The 21,038-nt window shown below is 40.5% G+C and overlaps 2 protein-coding genes across 3 annotated transcripts; one reads left to right on the plus strand and one right to left on the minus strand.

Moving 5' to 3' along the window:
• Positions 1–2: 2 nt before the first annotated feature.
• LOC145439102 (AMP deaminase 2-like) lies at positions 3–9,971 on the minus strand. 2 transcript variants are annotated; one of them, XM_080316583.1, is made up of 17 exons: positions 9,820–9,971; positions 9,561–9,730; positions 8,321–8,526; positions 7,066–7,225; positions 6,723–6,870; positions 6,286–6,478; positions 5,455–5,593; positions 5,206–5,337; positions 4,910–4,972; positions 4,715–4,846; positions 3,613–3,776; positions 3,315–3,437; positions 3,014–3,181; positions 2,823–2,943; positions 2,398–2,607; positions 1,212–1,318; positions 3–181 (listed from the first exon to the last, which is right to left on the minus strand). In XM_080316583.1, exons 1-17 carry the CDS (start codon positions 9,878–9,880, stop codon positions 28–30), a joined length of 2,451 nt encoding a protein of 816 aa, XP_080172709.1. In that variant the 5' UTR covers positions 9,881–9,971; the 3' UTR covers positions 3–27. The 2 variants fall into 2 exon arrangements, with proteins under 2 accessions (XP_080172709.1, XP_080172710.1); XM_080316584.1 differs by lacking the exon at positions 9,820–9,971 and having other exon boundaries at positions 8,321–8,522; positions 9,561–9,702.
• A 2,088-nt stretch (positions 9,972–12,059) lies between these two features.
• LOC145439109 (uncharacterized) lies at positions 12,060–18,444 on the plus strand. Its single transcript, XM_080316591.1, has 3 exons — positions 12,060–12,211; positions 17,682–17,840; positions 18,097–18,444. Exons 1-3 carry the CDS (start codon positions 12,132–12,134, stop codon positions 18,317–18,319), a joined length of 462 nt encoding a protein of 153 aa, XP_080172717.1. The 5' UTR covers positions 12,060–12,131; the 3' UTR covers positions 18,320–18,444.
• Positions 18,445–21,038: the final 2,594 nt, after the last annotated feature.

Below are 21,038 nucleotides of genomic sequence, written 5' to 3' on the forward strand. Positions count from 1 at the left end.
AATTCGATGAACATTAGTTTATTCCCGTCAGTTCTTAGAAGGATTCGACTGGGCATTCTTGACTCGCGCTATGGCATTGCGTAGAAGAGCAAGTTCGTCGCAAAGCGTCTCGTGCCTATAGGCTATTCTTATGTCTGGAACGTTCGTTCGGCTCACATCGTTACTCCCCGCTCCGCTTGATCTTAAAAGTAAAAAGTGGTGATGGCGACCATGTTTTTTTATTCTCGATCATTGTCTCTATTTGTGAAGGATGATGACCCACCCCATAATAGTGCTTGACCGAATCATACCCCCAAGCCAACCCGATCACGGGCAATCGCGGAAGAGTCTATCAAATAAGAACTCACCGGACCGAGCCTATGCCGAACAGACAATACGTGGAATATGGTGTCTGTCGCATATGAGTATCACCACTGCCTCACTCAGCACGTAAACACCTATAGCGAACGACGCCTAAGCTACATAATTCGATAAAATGGGATATGTTGGAAGTTGCAGGACTAGAATGAGATAAGGTTGAAGTCCGAGGACAAAGTCGGATGCGGTGCACGCGGAGGAGAAATAGACAAAGAAATGGACCTAAATGTGACCTTGTAGCCATATAATGCACGTGACTAATGTAGGAAGCCATACTATACTCTACATCGAAACACATTTCATACATAGATATGTGCATGCAGAAATTATATTATTGACAACAGCAAAATCATCGAACACCATCTGCCTTTTGAGTTTTGACAAATCAAGAAATCCACTTCTCATTTATACGTTTTGAGGCCTTTTTTTAGCACGGATTTCATTGTCTGGTTACTGCGATCCTAATATACCACAGAAGAATGAATCAAATTATTGAAAGAGATTAGATATCAGTTGGATCAGTCTGGATTTACAAGTATTTAACAATATTTAAGTGCCGCATTTCCTCTTTTTAGATTAGAAAACTGATGATATGAAATTCTGATGATAAAGCATGACCCGTGGAAGACATTGAATGCCCCCATGATTAATGCTGCGGCCCGCGGCGTCATCGCACACTTTGAAAGTGGCGTGCGAGCACATTTGAGTTTGAGACCCATGAGTTACAGATACACGCCAGATTTTCCGATCGAGAATTGGAAGATGATATCGATGTCCGCAAAATGACATTTTTATTACGTATATTTTCGAGCTCGGAAAGACAATCGAGCTTATTCGAATATGTAAAAGGGTACCTGTATAAATCACCGAGCCATCTTTTCTTCTCGGCATGTGAGTACCCGCTCATTACGACGCTATTGCGTGCTATTTCACACATGTCGCATACACTAAGCTTCCATACCTATAAAACAATGGAGACTGTAAATTTAGCAAGTTTACTCCGAAAGAATATAAGTAGTTGGTTGCTATAGATGCCTCCGATCATGTGGTCAGGGGACACCTATAGCGTTGAGCCAGGATAGCGTATTCGCAATGCTTGTACTAACCGTATTACGAAATGAAATATCTATGCTCAAAATATCATCAAAGTTGATACTCATGTAGACGTAGACGCAGCGATAAAAATTTATACTCAAGAGTATGAGTATGAGTAGTAGCAATTTAGAAATATATGTCGAAACTACTTCAATTAGAAGTAGAAAATGCAAGGTCTGAAATGTGCTCAAGTAAGTAGTTTACTAAAGTAGATTTGGCTAAGAATCGCATCCTTTTAGAAGTTTTAATTGTCGGAGGTATTGCTGCTTTCGAAATTGCATTCTCTCCGTGTATTTCATTAGTGTTGCGTCTCTGGCTATATATAATAGCCGATTTGTATTGCACTTATTGCATTTTTGCTTAACGCTCTCGTTTCGTGAATTCTCTCGTTGTTGTTGTTATACCATTCTTACGTCACACTACCTAATTCATCTTTATATTTCGAATTGCAATCTCCGTATTATACTGACGGCCACTACCGATGAGGGTCAGTTGAAAAGCTTATAGTAAATAAATTGCGAATATGAATGTGTTGTTCGTTGCAATATTCAAATTCTGTACCACAAGGAACCTATTTAAATTGCAAGATGTCACTTCACGATTAACGCAAAATGACTATTATATGACATTAAAAATAGGTGCAAGATCCTAAAGTATATTCAGTTGCACCGACACTATTTGCATGCTGCTATGCTATTTGGAGCGGTTCCTATGATAATTTCACTCACAAAAGTGATGTATACATTTTCACAAAAGTGCTTTCACCTTCCAAAGTCCAAAGTGTAAAAAATCAATAGTTTTGGCTAAATAAATTTGAAGTGGAAGGGGAAGTATTCTAAAAAACGTAAGTGTACCTGGGTAAGTAGTGTGGTACAGGCAAATCCTACTTTTGAGTATTCCGATAAAATCAGAAGCACTCTGTTAGTTATTACCACTATATCTTACTTGTGCTGCTACTGCGTATTCTTCCATTAGCGGTTCCATAGTGAAATGGAATTGCAGAGGATCGTCAGTCGACAAGCAAACATTCAATCCCCGCGCGAAATAGTCGGGAAATGGATTTTTATTGTATTCCAGAAATAGATGGTTGTTACTGAGCGGTGACATCGCGATACCCATTTGTGAAAGGTAGAACAGATACTGCATAACGGGTATCTGAAATAGACGTTGAAATCGTAATAGAAATCGTATTGTAGGCTATAGTGGATAGTGGCATGTCCAATTGCTCGGACAGAGGTCAATCACAAAGCAAAACTTTGCATGACTATCGGTTTCCACCACGGAAGAGCTCATCTCACGAAAATGCGAACGAAAAGTTTCTTTCATACCTTCAGCATTATTTCAGTACCGATGACAAGATGCAAGATTACCTTTTTCAGAACAAGTCCGTGAGATATGTTGTCTGCTAGTAGAAAGCTTGTCAAAAGATGGTCGTGATGCCCCGCTTCTCCGCAATGGGGTCGCAACGAAAATGTGTTCATCCCTTTCGCGCTAAAGCGGAGAAGACAGTCATAGTACCGCAAAAAATGGCCAAAGTGATAATATTGCCGTTTTTACTCACTTTCGAAGATTGTTCAGTCTTGAGATGTTAGCAAACATATAGTATATGTAATACGCATACGAGGGATTTGTGTCTCTGCCCCAACAGTCTGGCGTGGGAGAAGATTTCTTCAAAAACCCAGGTTCCGCCTTTGACTCATCGTCGACGCTATCAAATCCGATAACGTGCCTGCACAAGTGCACAGGACAGTGAATACTTTATTTTAAATTATATTACCATAATCTATATACCATTTCAACGTTATGTGAAAGTGCATTATAGTTTTGCACTATGAATCATATCTATGGAAGAGTTTCTTTACCTGAGAAATAAATGTATGCTTTTGTTCTTGTTTGGCCATAAAGTCGCCTCGAAGACTGGTCTGAAGACATTTTCGAGCATTTCTTGAAACGTTGATATCACTCCCTTGGCTTTGTATACGTCACTGTGGCAAGGATGTACATTGTATATATAGAAGTAACAAAGCGCAACAGTATTTTCACAATATTGAAAATTGGTTGATCAAATTGGCCACGACAACGAACTGCCTGAATTGTTCAATACCGATGGCACTCAAGCATCGACAATATATTAAAATCGAAATTATCCAGTATGCTCACTAAAGCCGTGGGACTTGGATCAGCCAGCGGATGTGCTGACTTTCGAGATTGTGCTTGTTGAACCAATCCGCCAGGTTCTGCCACTCGTCCGAACTTTTACCGTAAATTGAAATTCGCAACTCCAAGTGTTGGTACTTTTGGTCGCTCAAATTCTCCTCGACTTGCTGGAATGCAAATGTCATGCGGATAGTACAAAATATCACAAATGGCGACGGGTGCCGTAGGTTAACTTGCGAATTTACAATTTTCACATTGACTATGAGGCTCCCCTACAGATAGGTGTATATAGGACTTACATACACTGCATATACTGATAAACCATTATAGCGTATCTCTATTCCGCGACTTCAAGTTCCAGCAAGTATAAATATGAGAATGGTGCCGTGGGGTTTCGAATATATAATTATTAGCAGGCCTGTAATGACTCGAATCACGATTTTCTGATGACTCGACTCTCGACTCGACTCTCAAAATACGGAAATGACTCGAGTCGACTCGAGTCAATCTGTGTATTGGACAAGTCATATGACTCGAGAATCAGACGGCCAATACCGACATTTCATTGTAATTTCGAAGAATAGTAAAGTAACGACACTATTGGGATTTCGTCTATTCGTACTGGTACTTGAAAATGCGATTGGAAACTGCTAAAAGTGAGGAAAATTAGTATATTATAAATGCCAACCATTCGATATCACCAAACAGAGTTATAAAAAGTGGATTTAACAAGCCTTTAACTGGAAACTGAGTGGTCAACATAATGACTTGGACTCGGACTCGACCCTCAACTCGCTGACTTGGACTCGGACTTGACTCGGTGGTGAATTGAAAATGACTCGACTTCACTCGAGTCAAAAATATAAAAGTCAGATTAACTTGTGACTCGGAGCCTCGTGACTTGGTCAAAACCCTGATTATTAATTATAACTTCTATCGATGTTACTTCCAAATGGTCCGGTGCGCCACGTGGACAATAAATGGTCAAATCAGTAGAAGTACACATCACAAGGTTAGATAACTCCACTATCTGAATCGTGTCGAAGCAAGATCAAGTGATGTAAATGAGAAAAATTTGCTAATATCTATATCATTTTTTAATAACCTTTATTATCTGAGCGAAATACTCTCCTCCGGTCGCGTTCTCTGTTTTGAGAAAAATTTCCCGAAGTTCCGAAGCACCCATCGGGCTGTAAAGGTTGTTGAAGCGATCGAAACGTTGAAACGTTTGTCTGTTCTGAATAAGTACAATGCCAAATTAAAAAAAAATAGTCGATTGTTATCTGCAAATATGACTTACAGCGTGCACATCCAAAGAGTCGACGTTTAGGAACTGAGGGTCCAACTTCAGATGGTCAAAAACCTGACGACATAAACCAACATCGAAATACAGTCACAGCCAGTCTTAATGCGAAAGCAGCCAAGAGGTTCCTGATTAGTATACGGCCGTATCAGAGATAGGAAAATTCGCACTAACCAGGACAACCATGGATTGAATGTCTGGTACAACTTGCAACCGTAGCCCAAGTTTAGAACAGGTTAATACATGCGGCCTAAGGTCGTGTGAATGTACGTTGTCTCCTCGCGTATATATACCTGCTTCAATGACATGGATACCCCGCTTCTTTTCAAGACAACCTTTTCCGGTTCAGTTCGCATTTTGCCGTTGATAAAGCCAAGTAGGTGTTTTTGTGCCATGCATGCTGCGGCATGGATGTGTGTGTCCACCTAAAAATTGAAAACCATCTTTATATATAAGTTATCGCCTAATGGTATGCATATTATAGATAGTCTACTAAATTGTCATAATTATTGCCAATTCATTTGAATATTGATGTCCCAGACCTTTCGGATGTTATAAAAATCTCTCCGCTTCGTTCGCATTGGATCCTTCATCGCCTCTGACTCGGATACCTCATTCAGCAAACGATGTAATCGGAATTTTGACTTGAGGTAAGATAGCCTTCGGTAGCAAAATGATTTCCTGAAAATGAACTCGGCATCATGACTGTTCTGATTACCGGGTCCTTCGTCAAAGGTAATTTCAACCAGGCCTGTGCGTTCTAATTCTGATAAATCAGCTCCCGACTTATAGCAGGACTGACGTAAGTGAGACAGTTATTGCAAATAGCATAATTGGGGGGTCTATGCACTACGGAACGTATTTTCATTAATTGTAGGCTTTCTCCTTTAGTTCAGCGAAAGGTGAGACCAATGTTCCCTCTAAGCTGCGCACGTGCGCAATTTCGCAGTGCTGGCACGATCTCTGCGCACAGAAAATCTCTCTACGCTGTGTACAAAAAATCCGAAGTGATGACTTTTTTTAGTCGTTAGGCTACGCACTGTTGTCCAAGGAACTGCGCAGTGAGTTGGTGAGTGCGTACAGACTCGTGAAAAATTAGCGGAAACATTGGGCGAGGCCATGATGAAAGGTTAATGATTTGTCATTTTTAAACCCAGTCTGTGATGTTGAGGCCAAAGGTAAGTAGATGGTATGGTAAAAATATCGATGCTATAATATGAAACATTATTGGTTAGATTCTTCTGCAATTACGAAACTTCCAACATCAAACGATCATTCGCTCGACCTTCACTCTGAGGTGGTGATCGATGCGTGTTCTAAGCCTATTTGTCGCGATCGCGGTGTCTAATAGACCCCTGTAAATTCAATCGCACAGTGGTCCATCTGCCACCAGGGCGTAGAGAAGATTCCTGTTCTTTATGAATGCCTCGCGGCTGACTGATGGCAGCATTTGGTCTTCCAAAGTTTCGGAGTCAACAATCGTTACTAAGCCCTCCCTCATTGTGACCATACATCCCTGAGCATCCCGCGGAGTCACGACCGCTTCTGCTATGGGATCGAAGAAATCTGTCAAAAATGCAACCTTACGTAGTAATCTTATGAACAAAAATAGATGGACAATGGACTGGACATAAACACTCTATTCAGTTTCGAGTACTTGGGTCATTGTGACCATTGCATCACAAACTTGAATGCTAGTACTTTAAATGGGGCGCATTTGCTTCCATGGCTATCACGCTCAATTGCCCATGCTAATTGCTCATGCTTCTTTATCAGATGTTGCTGAGCTATATCCATTATCCATATATACCTGGGTATGAAGGGCTTCCTAAATGCTTCCCGGTAGTCTCTACGAGAAAGTCAGAGAGTAGTTGCGAATATGATTGCCGTGACATGTGCATGTAGAACTGACGCGTAAAGAGGACATGGACCAAACTCAATGCCAAGTCGCTGATTTCCTGAATATAATAAAAGGTTGTGTAGTCAAGTACGTTGATGCGACCGAGATATGTAGCGGGTATCATTAGCCTAATGCCTAGCAAGGGATTTACACACATCCGGATTATCCATAACAATATGGGCATAAGGCGAATAAGAAACATGTTCTTTTCGGTTAGCGCAGGGACGGGCAGCATACGACCTGTTAAGCCTACCTCTAAAAATTCCTCGTTGTCTCTGGAAGAAATATACACCCTCCGGAAGATAATGTTCCTATCGTAGTCGTGTTTACTTTCGGTAGAACCGATTCCTGTTTCTACGATAGTCGTGAGCGGGCTTGGCTTTGCGGGGTCCGATTGATGAAGATTTGCCGAGCTGAAAAATAAGTTTCATTACTGTGTAAAATTGTACATTATACAATTATCATCAATGTGGGATGTTTCTACAGCGTGATTTTACTGTACACTTAAGCACCTATAGGGTGTACCCTCTACTAAACCTTGTGATATTTTGACTGATAAATGTATAGATAACGGAATTTTACTACTTGTTATCTTCGCCACACATATAATAAATGTTATCTGCGACATTTGTAAATCCGGAAGTCGATGTTGTGCTGCCGAAACACACGTATGAGATTTGCTGTTAATAAATCTCAACGCATCCAAAGAGAGAGAGAGAGATGATATTCTTTTTCGCCTGCACCATCGAGATGCTTTGACGACGGAGTTGCGATACGGCCCCATGAGGTCATCTAGTCTGCGCCCCCGTTTTTTTTTCTCCTCCATGCTATCCGTGATTGCTGAGCGCCTAGCAGGATAGCTGCGGATACCAATTTTCGGGTCTTTGGTATGACCCGGCCGGGGATCGAACCCACGACCTACCGCTCGAGAAGCCGGACGCTTAACCATTACACTATCTCGCTCGGTTAAAGCCTGCGTTAAACGGGCACTGCGTTCTAAATATGATGTCATCTCAAATTTAAGATGATAGTGTGGAAAATAATGACAACAGGCATCATCGTCAGAAAGCCACCGTATTCGTATGCAGCTAAAAGATTTTCGTAAATGTACCATGCCACACTCTCTATCTCTGTGGTATCGAGGTCAAGCAACGTCGCTCATTAACCCTGTACGAAAATTCTGGCACTGATTACTTCATTGGTTTGTATTCTCGACGCGATAACGCAGACACACCGAGAAAGGATTTTACATATTTGTCAGTCGATATCATGAAGGAACTGAACCAAGGCGGTTTAGTTACCGTTAGTTGCATAGGTTTCGCAGACGGGTTAAGAAGCGGTGGGATGCGTGACTTCGATATCACACGATATTTGATTACATACTCATTTATGCTGGAGCGCCAAGGTGCCACTGTCCAGAAATATCCGTGGGAAACCGCCACTACAGTATACCATAACAATTGTTGGAGTTCTGACTGCAAATCCACTATAGCTCGCACTGTGCTTACCTCATCTCCTCTCTTTCCTCGTTATCGGCCGATCCATTTTCCTGCTGCAAGCGAGCAGCGGCATGTTCCGTTGCTGTTCGGGCGTTTCTTCGTTTCATCAACCTGCGCCTTGTATTTTCTTCGTCCACCTCGAGAGGGATTGGATGTGAAGGGACTTCGAAAGGCCGAAATTTACCATTTTTCTTCACGCTCCAGCTTTTCTCTTCCTTGAAAAGATCAAATTTTACTGCATATAAGTAGGTTGTCGTTTGTAATAATAGGAACCGGGCAGGATTGAGTATGCCTGAGTGATTCGCTTATTATCACGTTATAAAACTAGCGATCACGTGGAGAGTTCAAATATGTACCTGTCATGCGATCACAAAGAAAGTAATGGCAGACACCACATTAAGATCATATGACGTTTTTTCGACGATATCTATCTACCCTAACCCATACCGTGGGCTGATCACGACTGAATAGAAATGTCATTCCCACTATTGTGCGCGGCTTTGTTGGACATGCTTTGGAGGCTGTGACAGTGTGAACTGTGAGTGTGATATGACTAATCGATGGTTTCAGGGCTTCTACGACGGGAAAAAGTATAGAAACTATAATTGACGTTGGTGATATAAATCTCAGGGCATGGCAAGGGGCGTGTAATTTCGGTGCGTGACGAAATCGTCTTTCACTATATTTGAGTCGAATCAATTCTATTCGGATTCGAGTAATGGTATCGTTCTTTTCAGCCTTAACAAGCATTATAAATACCTAATTCGAAAAATTTCTAGCTTATTACGTCGACTTATCGAAAAGCTATATCCTTTTGCTTGACAAACAGCATATATATGTACTATGTAATGAATTCCCGCAACTAAAAGCAGCATTGCAGGTTTGAAAGGCGAGTGCATTAATACAAATATAATCAGAATATGAAATGACGCCTTGTTCCAGGCTGGACTATGTTGGTTTTCACATCCAATTCACGTCTTATAACCTCTTAGTCCTGCTCGAACTAATAACACCTGGGGCCGAATTTGTGATATCATCTCGTATACTCCTTTAATTTTTTATCCGTAAGAAAAATTACGTCTCAAAGTGACCTATACTAGAAGGAAATTACAGACCGTGGCGCACCAGACCCATTTGGGAGATAAGCACCATTACTACTTTTGTAATACTATTAATATCACAATAATGTTGGTTGTTCCAGATAAGATAAATATAGCGTAAGAAAGAATTTTGGAGGCCATCACTTTACCAGAAAGAGATTCTCAGCCATTTCAGACAAAAAATCGGAGCACTTTTCAGATTCTGGCAGGTTGCTTTGATCGGTGTCGGATGTCCCAACCACCAGCATGCGACCGATTTCCTCCGTCATGACGGCATTCCAGTTTTTGGTGTCATCATTATCGAATCGAGCCTGCGATCCTGAAAAATATTGCCGATGCTCATTGCTCACTGCCCACGAATTAGTAAATAAGCCTACAATGGACTGATGAATATGTGTGAATGTGTACCTGATATTGTTCCAGTTTGGTTCTTAGATCTCACGTTCGCAGATGAGCAACCGGCCCCCATGGCAGGTATATCTTCTATTCGGATGCAATCTGAGATTGCATAGTTTTGAGATTTTTTTCATTTCGTTTCCGTCTTTCGATGAATTGTTATGTCATAAAGGCATGTGATGCAGGGTTTGGCTAGTTTCGTGTTTATAAATTCAAGTCTATATATTCTACTTTCGCATATACTAATCTCAATGTTCAAATTAATAAACATCTTATGCAACGATAACCTCGAATATATAAGAGAGAGCTTATAATTTAAAATCCTTGTCCGGCTATAAATCTGGTCGAAATTCCCAAATTGTGTTTGAATTATAAACTTGCAACCTAATTCTAATATGCACTCATCGTGGTGTTGTTTATATTATTACATCTGCTTTGGACGTATTTTTCTGTCGACATCAGCCTATCAAAGACGATGAGCCTATTCAGGAGAAAGGCGAGAATTCTATTGCGAACGGAACGACCTTCTATGTTCGCTGGTACCTTACGCCCACTTAGCGCAGCTAACCGTGGTTCGAAAGACAGAGCTCCTTCATAATATCGCCTGGCAGCTATGTAAGATTTCTACTCTGTCTTAATCACATCGAAAAAGTGCAGCATTGAAGAAGCGCGTGACATATATTTCGCGAAGGGTTAAGACGATTGATTCGCGAACTCGACACCACAGAGATAGGCTTACCTAGATTGGGATAGTAGCCTACGTTTCGTGAAAATGTTTTAGCTGCAGTTCAAATACATTGGCTTGTTGGGAAAATGGGTGCTGACGAAAATTTTCTCCCACCTTCAACATTAATTTGGGACCGCATGATATTTAGAGCGCACTGCCACTTTAAATTTGCGATGTCAATGTTTCATGATTTCATGATAGGCCTACTTATTTTCTGGACATTTCCAACAAGATGTAACCAAATAACATTGGATATGTTCTGTGTAAGTAGAAAGTGTAATTGCTGTCGATTATAACAGAATAAGACAGACCAAACCGGGTCTGAAACAATGACGTTACACGGTAACCTGAAATGAACACGTTGACCTGAGGCTCGTGGTACGATGGCAAATAACCCAGTTCATGCTGTTTCATATTCGATGAGGCAGATCTGGGTACAAGTACAAATCAAAGGAAATCCATGTTAAACCAGAAACGGTACGATGATCTCTATGGGTGTTTTTATAAAAGCATAACGTGTCCCGAATGTAACATCAGACAGGCGATGGCTTTTCACTCCGGGCGTATACTGGACACAAAGGAAGAAAAGATAAGCTTTCTAAACATTCCATATATAACGGGTGGCACAATGGAGACAATAGGCTAAATGGTGTGGGTTAAAGATGTCTTTTATTTTGATAAGCGATATATGACATGGAGGAAGGAACTTACTGTATTGATTTATGCAATGTAACGTGAGCCAAAATTTGCTCAAGTTTTCGTAGCATGGAAACAGTCGATTGTCTGTTGGCGTGTACCGATATGCGTACACGAGGGGATATATGAAAGTGCATTGTGAAGTCAGTATAGATGTGTAAAACTAGTGCGTGTTAATTTCGAAATTGCCATCAGTAGAAGCACGGATACGCTATCATACCAGCTACGTATAGCTATACGAGTGTACGTACATTGTACATTGTACTGTACAACCTACAATCTGTATATGTTACCTTTGTAATGCTCTTGTATGATAGGCTTACCATATTTTGGAAATCTAAAAAGAGGACACTTTTTCAGAAATTTGAGACTTGCAAAACTGGAGTAGAATTCTCAAAAACCGGTGAGTTTTTCCCACTTTGTGACTGGTTGACTAAAAAAAAGGTCATCAGTTCGCGCTCAGAGCTCAAAATACCGTTTTTTTCTCCGCATTGCTAGGAGGATGACTAAAAAAAAGGTCATCTTTCCGCTCGGAGTTCAATATAGCGTTTTTCGCTCCGATATACCCTCCGGAGCGTCACTTCTGTACCAATTTACGGCATAGCACTCGCAATTTGCTCTAAATTTGACCTAAATTTTCAAAAAAGAGGACAAAATCTGAAAAAAGAGGACAAAAGGCCGTCCTCCGAGGACACTTTCAAAAAAGTCAAAAAAGAGGACAAATCCTCTTAAAAGAGGACGTATGGTAAGCCTATTGTATGATCATTGGCTTATACTTAGCACCAAATGTCTAGCGATGGTACAATCTCACTGAAATCAAAGCTAACCTAAATATAAAAAAATACTGGATCTTTCAGAATTTTAATTAAATTTCTTTCCATTAAAATATGAGATAATCGCAATGGCAGCAGCGATCGATATCAAGAAACCAATTGACAACAGGACTCTCGCTGCAACTGTCGGCAGCACATTGGATGACGAGTGAGTACTGATCGATTCGTGAGGCCCCGGACAAGATTTTGCAACACAGTGCTAGAGTCTGTTAATATCTGCGAAAACGTTACAAAAGGTTGTCATTATTTCATCAAGTCTTGAGCGTAACATTTTTTGTCATAAGCTCAGATTCACCACCGTATTTTCTTAAGCCGTTTTACGCGGCTTAGGGTGTATCATCACATTATTGGACACTTGGACAGCATATAATGTGCAATTCAGTCAATGGATATTATGGGGGTATATGCAGGATTTCACACTTAACAAGTTATGTAGTTATGTAAATGCATGATAAGCTGCCAGTTACGGCAGTTAGTGAACCATGTTTACGGTCGCTCGGCGATGTACATATTTCCAGTACTATGACAAAAAAAATCATATTGATATTTTCCTGCTCGAAAATTCGGACTTGGACAATGGCATGATCAGTAGCCTAAAATAATATTACTGGTCAGGAGTAGGCCTAAATAAACCCAAAACCAGGAGTAGCACTACGTTGGTTCAACACTGTAAAATTAAATCAAAGTTTGTTAAATTTTTATACATTTTATCATCAGTTTTGTAGCATGTCAAATGTCCGACTGGCAGCTATCGCGGGTTGATTGCTTCTATAGTCGGAAAAGTAGGCATACTAAACCACATTTATGATAAAACTGGCTACGGAAATAGCGCATGGTGTCTCTATCAGACATGGGGTAATCGTGACTTGTGATCGTAATCGTTTGTACCTTGTAAGATCATGCATTTTCAAGTAATCATAATCGCACTCACACTTAGAGAAAAAAATCCGAAGTAAACGTAATCGCAATCTATTATTCCACATATGTAATCTATTTCATGGAAAAAAGAACGATTACACTTTAATTGTGCAATGACTATATGAATGTTCGCTAACAAGGAATTGGCCAGGTTATTGATAACGGAAACGTCGGATTTTCAAACTCTATACTGCTCATTATTATAAGTAGCACCTTTGCTCGTCATTGCGTAACAAAATATCCACACTTAATAAATAGATATTCGATGTAGTAGTATTATTGAAAGAACCGCCGCCATGCCGTATGTCAGGTTATCAATACACACCGCACACGACTATCCCACAGGAGTAGGATAATGATCACCATCTGCCTATAGTTTCAAATTGCAACATAGTTGATATTTGGTTATGCTTAGTTGAACACAGTTTGACCGCTGCTGCTTATTCACTTTATATGGCCCTGTTAGCAGCGGGCACCGATCGTAATTTCGCGATTCCTTACTCCGCTATATTGAACATGCAAATGAAGTCACTGTAAATAAGAAAATTGTACTCTCTTGAGGCTTTCTCATCGCAATCGGTATATTGTGTTCCAATATGTGTCCAAGGATCAAGCAAAATGAATGTAATCGTGACTAATCCTGATTAATTACAAAATGAAAACAGAAATGGTTATTTATAATGCAACATAGGGGTGGTGTGAACGTGAGGTTCAAGTTCGCGTTCTGTGTGTGAACCTCAGAAATTTAGTGGTTCAGGTTTACAAACGAAACTTGGTAGGTTCTGCACTGTGAACCTTTTCACATATATTACAATTTTCATTTCATTATAACATCTTTGGTTGAAATTTATTGCATTTCAACAGCGGGCCACTATATGCATGGCGCTGGTAGCATAAAAGTATCAATAGGGGAGATGTGGTACCGATGGATCAAAAATTGCAAAATGATCTCTGGCCCTAAAATCTTCAGCCGAGAATAGCAGATCTTTTGCTGTCTCAACACTTCGATTCAAGCTCTACCTATCGCGGACATTTACATGAATATCCGCCTTTTCAAAAAATATTTATAAACGTTTAAAATTTGTTGCTCGAGCGTGTCATCGGTCCCCACCCGGTGGGTCCAAAGGCACACGACCATGGGACCTATAAGACGTATGCTCAAAAACTCAAATTTGTTAACTTGTTTTGTTGTGTACTATAATCTAAGCTACAGCAAGCCAATGAAGAATGTTTCGTCGCGACCTTCAAGAATAAAATAGATTATATCAACTCAAATGTTGGCATAAAAACATGTTTTGATTTACGCCCAAACTTACAAAATTAATGCCACATACATATTACCCGCAAATCGACATTTTGACTTTCAAATACCTCGTAATAGCGATAAAACACCACAGGTAACTATGATTCACAGCCTATATATATGTAGGCGAGTTTCAGTTGGTAAGTGATTGGTTCATCATCATTGGTTTATTAGCAATTTTATCAGTTCAATACACCACAAAAATGCGATACAATGAAAAGACAGGAAGATGTCGAAGCGACAAGGAGTAGTCTATGGAATCTGACACCCACCTTGGCCTAGGCGATGTAAAGAGGAGGCATGCACACTGAATGAAAGTAAAGAAGATAGTATAGAAGAAGAATGCGACAAGAAATAGGGCGGCATGTCATGGGAAGCGAGATCGATAGGTCAGTCGTGGTCCGGCAATCTTGAGGATGGACTGTATTTATTTAGTAGTAATTGCTTGTATTTCGACTTGAATGTGGACATGCTCGTCGACTGTCGGATGGCCGGCGGGATACTGTTCCACACATCAGGTCCGGCATATTTGATGGAGCGATGATCTTTTCGGTCGATCATATGATATTTGGACGACGTGGACGCGCGTGTGTTGTACTTGTGCGCTTTTGGTGGTTGGTCCATCTATTATGCTTGATTTGGCTTTGGTACCATAGGTCCCCCACCCCACAAATATTGTAATTGAATTGAAAATAGTCCACTCGAGGGTGTCATTGATTCAAAAAATATGTCTCACTATATACCCTGATACATGCCCTATACATCACATCAAAAATTATGGCGGAATTGTTAGTCTGAAAGGTGATATAGAAAAATGCAAATGTCGATCCAAATTTACTTTATACCCCCTAAAACGTAAATCATTCGTCACAGACCCCATAACTCACGCAGGTCGAATTTTTTGGCATGTGATTAAAGATTCTGCCAGCATGTAATTGTAGACAAATTCACGGAGTGTAATCATAGAATTATCATGGAGAATTTTGCAAGTATTTTCGGTCCCAGTGATCCATCGGTACCACATCTCCCCTACTATACGAGCATGCACCTTGACATCTAAATATTTTACTTGCTTTGTTACAAGAGTTTGCTCGAATATTTAGCAACTCTAGCTCTGAGCTTGACCCGCAATCACACCACATAAAGAGCGAAATACACTACATGGAGGTAGACAGCGAAAGATGCTCATTCAACCTCTCAATGCAATTGATATCGTTGTGTGATGTAAAAAATAGAGCAGGCGTATACTGTGTCAATCTTGATTTCATATGTTTATTGTATCCTAAAAACCAAATCCATGCTATTGGGGTGTTGGCTACTGCTGTGTAACTAGTTAATGGGGGTAATATCAATGTAGCAATACTCAGACGCCGACTACATTGGTCGGCTTGGCCTAGACCAGTGGTTCTTAACATTTTTCCTCCAGCGCCCCCTTTCAAAAATTATCGTGCTCCAGTGCCCCCGCCCCCATATTGTCCTCCTTTTTCAGGTTTTTGAAAATGTCCTTCGAGGACGCCCAAACGTCCTCCTTTATTACAATTCATCATCCTTGACAGCTTTTAGAGCTAAGATGGGGGATAGTTTCGGGTGAAAATGGGCATAAATGATGCTAAACAGGAAGTCGCGGTTCGAACGTAAGCGACGACTTTTTAAATCAACCAACGGAAAATCTAGACGAAAAACTGTATTTCGGGAGTTGAGCCTGAAAGTTGACCCTTTTTTTAGTCAATCAACCGCAATTTTGTGGCAAATTTACCATTTTTCCGGATTTTACTCACGTATTGTAAGTCTGAAACTTTTGAAAAAGTGTCGACCTTTTCCGATTCCGGAATATGGTAACCATACGTAACAGCACTTCGTCAGTCCCCTTAAACATTTTGTTGAAAATAACCCTTGCAAGCGTGACGGTAGTGTTTTAACGGGAAATTGGCGATCTAAGAGTACGCGCAATCCATTTCATATGAATTATAATAACCCACTACATTTATGAAAACATATCTAGCCGATGTCGTCGCGTAGCGGGACCAAAAATTTCGAGATTTGACATGTTTTGTAGAATGTTAATTTGCTCTGAATACTCCTTAAGGATAAGTCCTACAACTACATCATCATCTACTGCGAAGCCATTTTTCTTCAGCGCTCCCCATATGCCCCCCCTGATCCCAGTGCCCCCCATATCGCCCCCCGAGCGTTTCCGCCCCTCCAAAATCACCAGCGCCCCTTGGGGGTGGAGGCAAGGTTAAGAACCATCTGGCCTAGACGGTTAAGGCGTAAGCTTATATTCCCTTGCAACTCCTCGTCGAAATTGTTGGCAAAGCGTCGGAAGATATTGATTTTGTGGGGTTAATATATCATTTGACTGCCTCAGATGATACATTTGGCGACATTTAAAACGTTAATATTTACTTCAGCATTGCGACATTATGTGGCCCGGGTCGTCGCTAGGTATTATTGTACAATGTACATTAATATAGGCTATCACTTCACTGAAATGCTGGGTTAGAATTAGCGATATGACGTCCGGTGACGTCATGGGGTTCACATTTGCGTTCACACAGAATGTTTCAAAAAGGTTCGCGTTCACACGAACCTGAACCTTTTAGAGGTTCAAACCATCCCTAATGCAACATACAAAATTGCGGACCATGAAATCCTTATGTGAACAATGACAACAACAAACTTGAAGTGTACGGTATACCAATAATAACGACATACGACATACTCAAAACAATTAATGCTGACCGATTGGAGATTCGCAAGTTATGCCGAAAGAATGTTTTTTTAATGCAATCCTAGTTACATACTATATTGGAATTCTTTCGCTCATTTGACAGGTTGGACTGGAAAGATGATGACGACCCACGGGGTTAACTAAGACTTCGACCTCTAGTCTACGGTCTCTTAGTGTGTGATCCAAAATACAGTAGTAGTCAGTAAAGAAGTACCCTGTAGTGGCTTTGCTCTTCGGCGTAGGACCCACTTGAGTGGTGTTTACCAACTGTTCACATTGTACGTTTTTGATTTTGTGAAGTACAAATTAGCACATTCGATAGATTTTCAACACTTTCGGGTGAAATTGTCACGAGAACATGGCAATGCAGAACACTTACATCCGGTAACATTGTAAACTTGAAAATTGAATATATTCTTCTTGCCGTTAAATATTCTGCCTTGGTCGCTGACATGCCTCGGCCAAAACTATTTCTTCAAACTGCTTGAGTACCTTGGATATCTTCCGCTTTCTACTTCTATATTTGGCTTATCTCGAAAACGGCGATTTCTAATCGAAGTTGAGCATATAAATTTACAGCGTTAATATGTATTGTACCTGAGACCGGAAAATGAATATGGGCTTAACTCTGGGCTAATATTAAAATATCATCGTGATCTATTGCAGACAAGAATTTACAAAAACAGATAATGAAGTTGCCAAGAAATTCATCCGGCCACCAAGAGCGGGCAGCACTCACTTACCGAAGCCTCCATTCGTTCACCTTCCTCAGCCAAGAACAGCGAGCGGTAGACGGATGAATTATTCCGATGTACCAGTGCTTCGGTATGCATTATTATTTATACCCGAAATCCAGCGTTGTATATGGTCTCTTCGTGTATTAAATATTCATTATATATTCATTCTTAAATTCATTCGTTTAAACATGACTAATCTCATCGACCCAAAGATGATGGCGATATAATAAAAAAATGGGACGACCCAGTTGATGAGTCACAAAGCTGGATCGAGCAAGCAGAAAATGTATACTGTATACTGTATACTGAAGTGTCGCGATCCGTCTTGCTTTCTTCTGTTTTAGAAAGGAAATGACTGATCGTATATACCGCATCGACCAGAAGAGAAAGAACCAAGAAGAATATGTCAGGACGACCCAGGATTTTTGGAGAATGGAATTAGACGGACTACGGAAGATTGGCGAAGTCAATAAACGTCACATGATGGCGACCATTCAAGTCTATCTTGGACAAAACCGGGGCTCTTATCGCGCAGTCAGCCAACTTCTTCATTACATTGGGGATTGAAAATTTCAAATGACATCTCCGTATATTGGTGATATCGACTACTGCAAATTGTTTTCTACAACTATTTTTTATGATGATGCAAATAATTTGATTGTTTCCCTAAGACATAAACTACTTTTGCCATATCCGCCTATTGCCTACCTTCAACGGTCAGGATATAGTACAGGTGTGACCTTTTTGAAATCTAAAACAAGGATGGCAAGGCCTGTGGAGTCTGTAAATATCACCACCGACTCCAACTCCTGAGTCTTTAAACGTACCGACCCCGACTCTTATGAGAACTCCGACTCCAACAGTATTACTAATTTACTTCGAAAATTATATGCTGCAGTGACGGTTATAAATGACTATCATATGATTAACGATGGTAGGCAAAATTGACTCATTGTGGCACAGGTCGAATTATTCACTACGCAAATCACATGGAAAAATGCCTTTCTAAATATCCTTTCTTTTTTTCATAATTTTAAAAGTTTTTATATTACCAATCAATCAAACGACAGATCATATTTTCATCAGCCCAGCGGCGAAGTAATGGACAGACAGGGGAATGCCGAACGACCAAACAGTTGGGGTGTCTCGAACTGGCATCCACCTCGGCCTGGTGCCCAATGTCACAGTCTTCTTCGATGTTATTCTTTCTTTATCGGTCCTCTTTAGAAGCAATTTCTTGATATTTCTTCTTTCTTTATCGGGTCTTTTTCTGTTTTTTTTTTATCGCCGTAAGAACAGCGACACGGGGGACTAGAAGCCCAGAATAACCTCCGACGGCAGGAATTGGGTCGGGACCGTCTGCTTGGATGGCTCCGACGCTCACCACTATACGCTATCTCCCCCGCCAGGGACTCTGTAATACCCTAATATTTATGAATCATTCAAACATGACATATGTCCAATCCTGTATATAATTAAAAAATGTATAGAAAACAATCGAAGTGTAGCTCTTGTGTATGAGTCAGCCACCCATAGAGAGATGTAATAACTTACTAATTTTCTCATTACACTCTATACTGATTACAAGCACGCACACTCTCACTACTAATAAACATTGGGCAGGAACGAAATTTAGGCAGTAGTCAAATAGCATATGTCTATTGTCTAGTCTACATGCACTTAGTCAAATATTCAAGGACTAGGACTTGCAGTCTTTCTTAATCATGTGCAGCTGAGCTACACTTCAAATATTTTAAAATTTTGTCAAGTGGGAAGTAGCATTTGATTATATTTACAATTTTACAAAACCAGACGATGTATTTACTCTGTCACAGTATCATGATATAATTCCAAAAATTGCATCAATTTGTGATTACATCGCGAAGATGCATATTGCGATTTTATTCCTCTATGCAACTGAATTGCAATTTACAAATTATGTCCAATTTCACCACTATCGTTACTAATAACAGTGATTGGTAGAAAAAAATCCTATTTTATTTGTTATTAGTAATTTAAAGATACCTTTGAAAGCAATTGTGTTCATAATAAATAAGTTGGAGTCGGTGTCAGGGTCATTAATTTTACAAACTCCGACCCCGACTGCGGCAGTCAGTATTTTTTCAACGACTCCGACTCCAGCCATAGTTTTCACGACTCCGACTCCAAGGCGTGCTAAAAAGAGACTCCGATTCAGACTCCAGCCACTATATAGTTTTCACGACTCTAAATCCAAGGCGTGCTGAAAATAGACTCCGGAGTTTTCCGGGAAGAATAGACGTCGGAGGTTTATCTGATGGGCTCCTTTTCCCCCGCCGTTGCCGTTCTTACGGCGACAAAAGACCCGACGAAAGAAAGCAGGCCGCGGCTTCAAAAAGATCAACATCGAAAAGAACTGTGACATTGAGCACCCTAGGCCGAGGTGGATGTTAGATTAGAAGGATCGCTACTGATGAGTGTCGTTCGACATCCTCCTATCTGTTCATGACATCGCATTGTATATTGTGTGTGACTTGTTCAGATGAAAAATATAACTCAACGATTATTATGTAAAATTGTTGACGACCAGGTAAGGTAGCCAAGGACACAAAATGGCCACGCTTCAATTGTCTCCACCGGAGACAACATTGGGAATACCAGATTATAGATAACTAACCTACGGTTAGTAGGTAGGTTAGTTATCTCTAACCAGATTCGCACCGCTAAAAGTAAAGCCAAAATATCAAATTATGCCATAACAATTAAAGTAGCAAGTTACTGTTTCTATATTCAATTTGAAATCTTGTTTGTTGCCAGGTCTGTCATACGTTTCCAAATCCGAAATAGAAAATAATGCAATAATGCACGTTATTAGCGATCATCCTCACTCACGTAAACGATGTCATGTCAAGCAATGAAAAATGCGACCGAAGGTCGAAATTTCAACACGATTTGGAGCCGTGAACCATTCTAATTAGTCAATGGTGAGCATGAGCGGGTCTCCGCGTTTAGGGAATATATTATGAGTCGGCATTATGAGAAAAATCACGGAGTGAATACGAACACTAGGCCTACACTCGGCCGATGCGCACCAGCTAGGGAATCTAGCAAAACAGAAAGGCTATTTTACCAAGCCACACATAACTAGGGACGCATTTTAATATTAACACATCCACTTGGCAACACGTTGTAATTCACTGTATATATAAAGCCAAATTAAGAAATAAAACTACACGCCGCAGATCGAACGTAATCTAAACTTCTGTCTGGGCCCGCCAACGCATTTTCTGCTGTCCATTTGGCCCGC

Source organism: Botryllus schlosseri, chromosome 5 (genome assembly GCF_051294905.1).
Source record: "Botryllus schlosseri isolate E-star chromosome 5, Bs_hap1, whole genome shotgun sequence".
Classification (NCBI taxonomy): domain Eukaryota; kingdom Metazoa; phylum Chordata; class Ascidiacea; order Stolidobranchia; family Styelidae; genus Botryllus; species Botryllus schlosseri.

Bases quoted from the DNA above. Each gene is read 5' to 3' on its own strand.
- LOC145439102 (XM_080316583.1), bottom strand. From the start codon at position 9,880: ATGGGGGCCGGTTGCTCATCTGCGAACGTGAGATCTAAGAACCAAACT. The intron at 4,973-5,205 runs GTATATATACGC...TTATGTCGTCAG, and splicing joins TATCCATGTCATTGAAGCAG to GTTTTTGACCATCTGAAGTT. The intron at 182-1,211 runs GTACCCTTTTAC...TTTACTTTTAAG, and splicing joins TGGCTCGGTGATTTATACAG to ATCAAGCGGAGCGGGGAGTA.
- LOC145439109 (XM_080316591.1), top strand. From the start codon at position 12,132: ATGGCAGCAGCGATCGATATCAAGAAACCAATTGACAACAGGACTCTC. The intron at 12,212-17,681 runs GTGAGTACTGAT...GATCTATTGCAG, and splicing joins GGCAGCACATTGGATGACGA to ACAAGAATTTACAAAAACAG. The intron at 17,841-18,096 runs GTATGCATTATT...CTTCTGTTTTAG, and splicing joins TCCGATGTACCAGTGCTTCG to AAAGGAAATGACTGATCGTA.